Genomic DNA, 11,407 nt, shown 5'->3' with positions numbered 1-11,407 from the left:
ACTGCATATTATTCCAAAGTCACTTACTATAGAGGAAGAGACTAGCATTTTGGATCCCGAGTTTGTTGGTTGCAACACATGTGTAGTTTCCATAGTCCTCTTCTGTAACGTTGGAGATCATCAGGACAGTTGTGGTCCCTACGATCTGGATGCTGATTCCCTGGGCGTTGGATAGCCTGGACAAGACGGCACATCACGTTAGGCATTATAACACAATATGCACAAGACTCAGGACATCTGATTAGTCTGCCACTTTTGTCTTTAGAATACATACTGTACAGTACTAGTCAGCTCATTTCAAAAGAAAAGTGAATATGAAATTCAATATTCACACAGTTCCTCTCCTACATTTACATACAAATAATGAATTATGATAAGGCAAACCAATGTTATCATAGAGTCTATTGACACCGAGTACACACAACATGACATAGACTGACCAGGTGAATCCAGGTGAAAGCTATGATCCCTTACTGATGTCACTTGTTAAATCCACTTCAATCAGCGTAGATGAAGGGGAGGAGACAGGTTTAAGAAGGTGAATGGGCAAGACAAAATATGTAAGTGCCTTTGAACAGGATATGGTAGTAGGTGCCAGGCACACCGGTTTGTGTCCAGAACTGCAACGCTGCTGGGTTTTTCAACCTCAAGTTTCCTGTGTGTATCAAGAATGGTCCACCATCCAAAGGACTTCCAGCCAACTTGACACAATTGTGGGAAACATTGGAGTCAACATGGGCCAGCATCCCTGTGGAAAGCTTTTAACACCTTGTAGTGTTCATGCCCCGACGAATTGAGGCTGTTCAGAGAGCAAAAGGGAAACTCTATATTAGGAAGATGTTCCTAATGTTTGGTATACTCCGTGTATAATACATTGTAGAGACACACTTAAGGTGATGTATGAAGGGCTTCAAACTAATCCAACCTCTAAGGTGCTAAGGATAGCTGTGACTGACTTAAGGAAACTAATCCAACCTCTAAGGTGCTAGGATAGCTGAGACTGGGCAGTGGGTTTGGTTTTGTGCTGACACACGGTAGTATAAAACATTTGCATAAAAAGGAAAGCGATTGTACATCACGAGACGGCATAATCTGGTGGCGGGGAAGCAGAACGTTGAAGAAGTGCTGAGATCCTTCTAGCGGGACACATTGGCTGGAGTATGGAGGAACTATAAAACCTTAGTGGGACTCATTGGGTGGAGTATGGAGGGACCAAAACTTTAGTGGGACACATTGGGTGGAGTATGGAGGGACCAAAACTTTACTGGGACTCATTGGGTGGAGTATGGAGGGACCAAAACTTTAGTGGGACACATTGGGTGGAGTATGGAGGAACTACAAAACCTTAGTGGGACACATTGGGTGGAGTATGGAGGGACTACAAAACCTCAGTGGGATTGTTGACACCAACAGTGATGATAAGGCCAATGAAGACATGTGGCTCATGTCATGGAAAATGGTATTAGACCAAAATATCAAACCTAGGCCAGGTGACTCCCTTGACACTAAAGGCACTATGGGATTTCAGAACACATGCATGCTGTTAGATGTTTGGGTATGGTTCTAGCAGCACAGCATGGTATGGTTCTCTAAGACAGAAAGTTAGCTGAGGCAAAAACAAAATGAGGGAGGGTAGGTGGTTGTTTGGGGTGGATGGATGGGCATTTCATGCAAACGTCTAGCAATCCAAAAGGTTGCGTGTTTAAAGCTCACCACGGACAACTTCAGCAACTTTGCAATTACGTACTACTTTTTAGGTACTTTGCAACTACATAGCATGTTAACTCACCCTAACCTAACTCCTCACTTTAAACCCTAAGCTTAACACCTAGCTTAGCGAACGTTAGCCACCTAGCCAACGTTAGCCATAACTAATTGGAATTCGTAACATATCATACTAAAATGGAGGAAGACAGAGTTACATGTACAAGGTTGAGCAGTAGGGAATACAACATTTCCTGGTCTGGACATAAGCAATTGTGTGAAGTCTGAAGCATCCAGTGAATGGATCCAAATAATACCTAGTTCATTGCACCATCATCTTCCACTGGCAGATGGCAGCACAAGTCTTTTAAATGACATATTAACTTTACGAAGTCACAGCCATTCTTTAATAGAAGGACAGATTTGATTCCAGTATTGAAATGGGGCAGAGGGCACAGAGAGGGTGACTGGTTTGAACGGGAATGTGTCAAACAATCAGGCAGACACATCTCATTCCTCGACTCTCCAGTTGGCATGTGGGTGCATCTAAAGTAGGCTATTACAGGAAACGGTGAGTGACAGAAGTAGGATGTCTACAGGCTGTTGATAAAGGAAATCAACAAGACATGTCGAGCTTTGTAGGTGGCAGGGAAAATGAAAAGTGTTCTCAAGTGGTTGTGACAGCAACTCATGTCACTGGGGAGAAACAAAAATGCTGTCCATTATTCAACACTGTCAGAATATCAGCCTCTGAACACCACAGGAGACTGAACAAGAACCAACCTACTGTAACTAGCCTGGTTAAACCCGACTGAACTCCACGCTCACCATCGTTTCAGTTCACAATGAGCGAGTGCAGTGTTCAGTCAGTGTTAACCACGCTATACTGTACTACCCCCCTCTCAGGGCAGGTGCCAAGACGTGGGATGTAATCAGAAACTAGAGACTAATAGAGGACCGGGAGGTTGCAGATCAAAGGACCAAGCAGCAACAACAGTAATGAGCCTCAGAATTGCCAGTAGAAGATTAGGAGGAGCGGGTCAGTCTTGGAAAATGCTAATTGCTACACTATCAATAAGCACTAGAGGATTCCTATACATCAGATGCCACTGGGAGATGGTGTGGAGATTTCAGTGGTAAAGTAGTTCAAATATAACAGCAGTCGTGGGCAGTCGTAACAAGGTCAGTGCTGGTAAGGTTAAAGGAAATTACAGGAAACAAGTTGGGGAACAAGCCTCTTGCAACGTGGAAGTAAATATGCTTGATAAGGTACATTAACTTCATGGTTAAAGACAAGACATAAAATCAGCTGGCCGAGCATGATTTGATATGATGGTATTGTATTACATTAAGCAAGTTGTTGAAGGAGATAAAATAATAACACTGTACATCATGCAGAGGTAAGGAAGAGAACTTAAAGGGATTTCAGAGTTTCAATTCAGAGTGTGGCAGATGTTTTCTGACCTCAAATGTCAACACGAGTCCACATCCCATGCCATTGGCTGTGTAGATCCAGCTATATTACTCAACCCTAAATGAAAAGATAAGCACAGCAAATCTGGAAATTATATGGTGCTTATCTTTCATTTTGGATTGTGGCATATCGCTGGATCCGCAAAAACAGATGGCATGAGATGTGGATTTATCTCAAGAAATAACCAAGCCAGGAGTTCAGGGGAACAAAACAACTACAGCAAGATTGTAACCCACAAGGTTCCATGGTTCCTTGAGATGTGTAGGTTGTTGGCGTTGTAATAATCGAATGTCAGCCAGACAGCCACTCACAAAGTAGACAACCGTTCGCTGTCCATGGTGCTGAAATTGCAATGTCTATGCGGCTGCATGCCTATCGAACCGACGGCAGGCTTTCTATGGTGCCAGGGCATGGCTTTGCTTGAGCTAATAGATAAATGTTTATTGGAAGCCCTATTTGGTCGTCATTTTCTCAGGTTAAGCCTAACATTTCACAAAGCTATACACGGTGTCACAATGCTGCCATTTCGACTACTGGCTTGTGGTATAATGTAATTACTTGTTCAGTAATTAAAGTTGAAAATTCCAACAAAGCAGATTGTCAAATACATATTCGATACAACAGAACACCAACTGATTTTTTAGTTGTCGAATATACAGCTGTCCTGGACAGGCTACCTGAACCTGCCTGAACTAAGCAGTCATAGCTCTCTCTTCTAGCCTGTATAAAAAGTTGTGCGTAAAACCAGTCTATTAATGCCAAATAATGTATTTTTTATTTTACCTTTATTTAACCAGGTAGGCAAGTTGAGAACAAGTTCTCATTTACAATTGCGACCTGGCCAAGATAAAGCAAAGCAGTTCGACACATACAACGACACAAAGTTACACATGGAATAAAACAAACATACAGTCAATAATACAGTATAAACAAGTCTATATACGATGTGAGCAAATGAGGTGAGATAAGGGAGGTAAAGGCAAAAAAAGGCCTGGTGGCAAAGTAAATACAATATAGCAAGTAAAACACTGGAATGGTAGATAATAATGGGGTGCAAAGGAGCAAAATAAATAAATAAATTAAATATAGTAGGGAAGGAGGTAGTTGTTTGGGCTAAATTATAGGTGGGCTATGTACAGGTGCAGTAATCTGTGAGCTGCTCTGGCAGTTGGTGCTTAAAGCTAGTGAGGGAGATAAGTGTTTCCAGTTTGAGATTTTTGTAGTTCGTTCCAGTCATTGGCAGCAGAGAACTGGAAGGAGAGGCTGCCAAAGAAAGAATTGGTTTTGGGGGTGACCAGAGAGATATACCTGCTGGAGCGCGTGCTACAGGTGGGTGATGCTATGGTGACCAGCGAGCTGAGATAAGGGGGGACTTTACCTAGCAGGGTCTTGTAGATGACATGGAGCCAGTGGGTTTGGCGACGAGTATGAAGCGAGGGCCAGCCAACGAGAGCGTACAGGTCGCAATGGTGGGTAGTATATGGGGCTTTGGTGACAAAACGGATTGCACTGTGATAGACTGCATCCAATTTGTTGAGTAGGGTATTGGAGGCTATTTTGTAAATGACATCGCCAAAGTTGAGGATTGGTAGGATGTTCAGTTTTACAAGGGTATGTTTGGCAGCATGAGTGAAGGATGCTTTGTTGTGAAATAGGAAGCCAATTCTAGATTTAACTTTGGATTGGAGATGTTTGACGTGGGTCTGGAAGGAGATTTTACAGGCTAACCAGACACCTAGGTATTTGTAGTTGTCCACGTATTCTAAGTCAGAGCCGTCCAGAGTAGTGATGTTGGACAGGCGGGCAGGTGCAGGCAGCGATCGGTTGCCTGGAGGGTTGTTAACACAGTGTCCAAAGAAGGGCCAGAAGTATACAGAATGGTGTCGTCTGCGTAGAGGTGGATCAGAGACTCACCAGCAGCAAGAGCGACATCATTGATGTATACATAGAAGAGAATCGGTCCAATAATTGAACCCTGTGGCACCCCCATAGAGACTGCCAGAGGTCCGGACAGCAGACCCTCCGATTTGACGCACTGAACTCTATCAGAGAAGTAGTTGGTGAACCAGGCGAGGCAATCATTTGAGAAACCAAAGCTGTCGAGTCTGCCGATGAGGATGTGGTGATTGACAGAGTCGAAAGCCTTGGCCAGATCAATGAATACGGCTGCACAGTAAAGTTTCTTATCGATGGCGGTTAAGATATAGTTTAGGACCTTGAGGGACCTTATAAGTCCCCCCTCAAAACGATTGTTTCATTATGCAGTCTATTATCTATAGCTGCGAGCTAGGTGCGATCTAGGTGCTATTTATAAACTTTTAATCAAAATTACACATCAAATAGCCTAACAATGGGGGAAAACATTGTCGGTTTGAGGATAATTTCAGCTACTATTTTTTGTTGAACTCAGCGGGTTTTGTCTGGCAAATAGCCTACACAAATGGGCTGCAACATTCAAGGAAAATTTTATTAGGCCTAAATCAAATTAAATCCAACTTGAGAGTCTCGCGTGTTTTCACCATGGCCTGTAGGTCCATGTTATGGCCCGACTGTGTTCTATACTGAGTATTGCCACTCCAGATTGTGCATTATACACTATGTCACAAAGTGCACAAAACATGAAGAACACCTTCCTAATATTGAGTTGCAACCCCTTTACTCCCTCATTACAGGCTCAGTTTGTTGGGGCATTGACTCTACAAGATGTCAAATCAAATCAAATTTTATTTGTCACATACACATGGTTAGCAGATGTTAATGCGAGTGTAGCGAAATGCTTGTGCTTCTAGTTCCGACAATGCAGTAATAACGAACAAGTAATCTAACTAACAATTCCAAAAACTACTGTCTTATACACAGTGTAAGGGGATAAAGAATATGTACATAAGGATATATGAATGAGTGATGGTACAGAGCAGCATAGGCAAGATACAGTAGATGATAAGCGTTCCACAGGGATGCTGGCCCATGTAGACTGAAATCAAATCAAATTTTATTGGTCACATACACATGGTTAGCAGATGTTAATGCAAGTGTAGCGAAATGCTTGTGCTTCTAGTTCCGACTATGCAGTAAAATCTAACAAGTAATCTGACAAATTCACAACAACTACCTTACACACACAAACACACACAAATGTAAAGGCATGAATAAGAATATGTACACATAAATATATGGATGAGCGATGGCGTGTGGCATAGGCAAGATGCAGTAGATGGTGTAGAATACAGTATATACATGAGATGAGTAATGTAGGATATGTAAACATGATTAAAGTGGCGTTATTTAAAGTGACTAGTGATACCTTTATTAAGTCTGTTAATTTAAGTGGCCAGAGATTGAGTCTGTATGATGGCAGCAGCCTCTCTATGTTAGTGATGGCTGTTTAACAATCTGATGGCCTTGAGATAGAAGCTGTTTTTCAGTCTCTCGGTCCCAGCTTTGATGCACCTGTACTGACCTCGCCTTCTGGATGATAGTGGGGTGAACAGGCAGTGGCTTGGGTGGTTGTTGTCCTTAATGATCTTTTTGACCTTCCTGTGACATCGGGTGGTGTAGGTGTCCTGGAGGGCAGGTAGTTTGCCCCCGGTGATGTGTTGTGCAGACTGCACCACCCTCTGGAGAGTCTTGCGGTGGAGGGCGGTGCAATTGCCGTACCAGTCGGTGATATATCCCAACAGGATGCTCTCGATTGTGCATCTGGAAAAGTTTGTGAGTGTTTTAGATGACAAGCCAAATTTCTTCAGCCTCCTGAGGTGGCCTCCTGTCCTTCACCACGCTGTCTGTGCAGGTGGACAATTTCAGTTTGTCCGTGATGTGTATACTGAGGAACTTAAAACTTTCCACATTCTCCACTACTGTTCTGTCAATGTGGATGGTTGGGGGTAGTTTCCTGAAGTCCACGATCATCTCCTTTGTTTTGTTGACGTTGAGTGAGAGGTTATTTTCCTGACAGCACACTCCGAGGGCCCTTACCTTCTCCTTGAAGGCTGTCTCGTTGTTGTTGGTAAACTAGCCTAACACTGTAGTGTCGTCTGCAATCTTGATGATTGAGTTAGAAGCGTGCATGGCCACGCAGTCATGGGTGAAAAGGGAGTACAGGAGAGGGCTGAGAACACACCCTTGTGGGGCCCCAGTGTTGAGGATCAGCGGGGTGGAGATGTTTCCTTCCTTCACCACCTGGGGGCGGCCCGTCAGAAAGTCCAGGACCCAGTTGCACAGGGCGGGGTCGAGACTCCAATGCTTCCCACAGTTGTGTCAAGATGGCTGGATGTCCTTTGGGTGGTGTACCATTCTTGATACACATGGGAAACTGTTGAGCATGAAAAGCCCAGCAGCATTGCAGTTCTGGACACGAACCGATGAGCCTGGCACCTACTACAACACCCCTTTCAAAGGCACTTAAATCTTTTGTCTTCAACATTCACCGACATGCACAATCCATGTATCAATTGTCTCAAGGCTTAAAAAACATTCTTTAACCTGTCTCCCCTTCATCTACACTGATTGAAGTAGATTTAACAAGTGATATCAATAAGGTATCATAGCTTCCACCTGGTCAGTCTATGTCAATGAAAGAGCAGGTGTCCATCGCACTGCACACAATTTAGTCTTGAATGATGAATGCCAATATACATATACCAGAGATAAGGGACTGTTGATATTGCAACCACACAACTCAAACGACAGTTCACCAGTATGAACTAAAATTCAAGAACTGTTGTGTGCTAAATATGATAACCTGTTTGCATCTACCAATGTTTTAGCTGTCCAGCATCCAGACAACCTGCCCCCAAGAGCTTCCTATATAGTTCATCTCTTTCCGTAAGGTGTTAAGGCGAATGAGAGGCTGAAATAAAGATGTTGCTGAACTGATGCATTTGAAGCACCACTCCCGGCTTCTGCCCAGTTTCCCTGATGTTGCTACGGCAATCAAGCTATTTTTAACCATCCCTGTAACTGTCGCTTCTGCGGAGAGATGTTTTTCTAAACTAAAAATCATAAAGAACTACCTAAGGCTCTCGGGTCTGATACGCGCTTTTGAACACCTGAGTAAGCGCCACACATTGCACTGGCGCTGTCGTAGCCTTGACCGCGTCTGATAAAACTGTGCAGTAAATGTATGTTCTGCCTTTATTTAACTAGGCAAGTCAGTTAAGAACAAATTCTTATTTTCAATGATGGCCTAGGAACAGTGGGTTAACTGCCTTGTTCAGGGGCAGAATGACAGATTTTTACCTTGTCAGCTCGGGGATTTGATCTTGCAACCTCTCGGTTACTAGTCCAATGCTCTAACCACTTGGCTACCTGCCACCCCAATAGTTGAGTGTTAAATATTTCCAAAACCGTATCGTAATCAAGGATCAATTTCCAGATAGAGCGTTTCACACTTGACCAAATCACCTCTGATCCGTTGTTATCAGATCATGGTACTGAACAATTAAAATATCTGAACAATCATCAATTCTAGTATCTAGACTACTTTTGCTCCTCAGTTTACATTTTTTTTTCATCACAATCATCGACTTGACTTAGAGCTTACAAAGACTGTTTAGTGTGTGTTATTTTATTTTCATGAATATTACCATAAATTACTTTTCTGCTTTGCATAGCCACTGAATATGTTACAGTGAAGCAATCTCAAAGGTTATTACACGACTAGTGCTAAGAGAAAGGAACATGGCTGTCATTGCTTAGTTGGACTATGATCACATACAAATGTTCACCTACAGTTCTCCTCTATGAAATTGTCCTCTCTGTCACAGGTGCGAAAATGGTTCCCTAGACAACTTTTACATTTTCACATGATAGGCAGAGGAGTCTGGTGGGAGGAGCTATAGAAGTACGGGTTCATTGTAATGGCTGGAATGGAATGAATGGAACGGAGTCAAACGTGGTTTCCATATGTTTGATACCATTCCATTTATTCCATTCCAGCCATAACAATGTGCACATCCTCCTATAGCTCCTCCCACCAGCCTCCTTTGATGATAGAGCAGGTTCTTCCCCCATTATGACGAAAGGATATGTACTAAACAACATCATAATGCTTACCTCTTGTCATCTCTGTACCACTCAAACTCTGGTTTGGGCACTGCGGCCGCGTCACACTGAAGAACCCCCATTCGGCCCACCTGGGTTTCAGAGCTCTTGGCATTCTTGATGGCGGGAGGATCTGAGGATCCAATCACAGTAGTTCATCTTGGTTATATTTTTTCCCTCTCTGCATAAAACCAATCATCAATGAAAGACATATCATGGATCTCAATGTAGTAAAAGCAACTGGGTGTTGTAAAAAAAAACGTAAGGCCAGGAGAAACAGGAGTCATCCCCCAAAATGAACCTACAGTTGACGACAACATTGACGTATTTGACATCCGGTGTGGCCACGTCATTGCTGGCTTTGCATTCGTAGCGGCCCGCCTGGTTCCTCATGATCCCCGATATATCCAGGTACTCCTCCCCATCTAGAGAATCGGCTGTGGGGAGACACAGAGAGAGAGAGAGAGAGAGAGAGAGAGAGAGAGAGGGTGAATGGAGGACAAAGGGAGAACAGAATAGCTTCCAGGTAAAGCAAAACACTGTTCAATGCAGCTCTGATACTTCCAATGAGCCTGAGTAATGTCGGACCAAATGTTTGTATCAAATGGAGCATCAAATAGACAAACCTGAGACAGCAGTTCCCTTAATTATTCACGCATGTCTCCCGAGTTTCCCTCATTTAGCCTATCTACTCAGAATACGGACAGATCTAGGTGTGATCAGGATGAGGAGAATGCCAAGCTTGTGGATAAGAAGCTGACTCCGCAGTGCTGTCTTGGGGTGATTAGATACCGGTCCAATTGCTACATACAGTGCCATGGGATAGCATTGACGAAGGTACCATGGGGTAACATTGACTAAAGCTGTTCACAAATGTACTGTATCAACATTTCTCTTGGCATTGCTAAATGGATATTGATTGACAGGAACAATAGCCTGCAGTGAATGCATGAAGACTCCTGAGACATATTTAACCTTATAACCAACATGTTTTTCCCAACCCCCTCAAATGTGTAGAAGACAGAGACAGTGTCTGAAAAACCCCCCCAGCTAAACCTCCAAATGCCACCGAACCCGACTAAATAAAACAATGGGCACGCCTCAACTAAGCTGACACTCCGGGAGCAAGGTCTTCTACCCTGTGAAATTAAGTAACAACTCCGGAACGTGAATATGGAAGGCTGTTCCAAAACAATTGATTTGCTTTGTGAACACTGATGGGTTCTGACTTCTAAACTTAAAAATATGAAATATTCTCATCCATGTCACAGAGGGAGAGAGGGGAATGCATTACGCTTACATTCTGCCAGAACACGTTATTGTTAGACATCAGGTATCCTATGGAAAGGAGAAGGGCCACAGTCTGTTACAAGTCAACAGGACAGCCGTGAGTTGGGGAGGAGTGAGGAATTTGGGCCGAGGTCAGGTCAGATGAAGTGAGAAAGAACAGGCATCACTAAAGTCCTGTCTAGCAACAGAGATGCATTGGCTGACCAGATGTGAAAGGAGGAGACTCCGCATAGGACAAAGGTTTAAATACAAGTGCTGGTGTAAATATGTCTTGGTCTTTATGCAGCTGTGTGACCCACTGGGTGAATAAACCTGGTTTGAGCTTCACTAATCGTCCGTGAGTTTTAACTCTGTTTATTTAGAACCTCACAACACACACCTACCTTGTCTTAAATAACAAAATGACCACAATTGACATATCACATTTCTCCAATTAGAGACTCAAGTTATTCTCATAGATTTGTTTGTGGCTAAATCCGAAATGTGGTCTCAGTAAACATACCTAACGACCTCAACTTCAAGTCTCGAACTGCAACGTAGCAGCATTCACAGCTGCATGCCCAATGTATCAAACTCTTTCTCTGCTACACCCATAGAACTAGAATACTCATCATTTACTAGTCATTTAGCAGGATCTCTACGGCTACGCCTCTGTTTCTCTGGTTGGTATTATTGTTTTGTGTAGTTCAATGCTTATGAAAAGAGCAATCAGATCAAAGGGTCCTCCTAGCATGACCACAGCAGCCATGTCAAACACGCTCATCGTGGACAAAGGATGCCATGATTGGAAAAGTAGGATTGAAATCAGTTGCCATGGAAATGTATTGTGGCTGCTTGATCGTTTTATCGTTAAGGCAGTTGGACTTCACCTGAATAGATATTTCTTGAGGGGCTAGA

At 43.3% G+C, this 11,407-nt stretch overlaps 1 protein-coding gene across 4 annotated transcripts in view; it reads right to left on the bottom strand.

The window, feature by feature from the left end:
* Window positions 1-11,407, bottom strand: part of LOC109905519 (limbic system-associated membrane protein-like) — a 1,129,933-nt gene that overhangs the window by 3,293 nt on the left and 1,115,233 nt on the right. For all 4 annotated transcript variants that reach the window (XM_020502925.2, XM_020502926.2, XM_020502924.2 and 1 more), the window contains 3 exons: window positions 9,526-9,657; window positions 9,233-9,353; window positions 28-176 (listed from right to left, as the gene is read on the bottom strand). In XM_020502925.2, coding sequence (XP_020358514.1) covers window positions 28-176; window positions 9,233-9,353; window positions 9,526-9,657 — 402 coding nt within the window. The remainder of the gene's footprint in view (window positions 1-27; window positions 177-9,232; window positions 9,354-9,525; window positions 9,658-11,407) is intronic.

Source organism: Oncorhynchus kisutch, linkage group LG15, assembly GCF_002021735.2.
Source record: "Oncorhynchus kisutch isolate 150728-3 linkage group LG15, Okis_V2, whole genome shotgun sequence".
In the NCBI taxonomy this organism is placed as follows: Eukaryota; Metazoa; Chordata; class Actinopteri; order Salmoniformes; family Salmonidae; genus Oncorhynchus; species Oncorhynchus kisutch.
The sequence above is the reverse complement of the archived record's forward strand: the minus strand, read 5'-3'. Positions and strand labels throughout refer to the sequence as shown.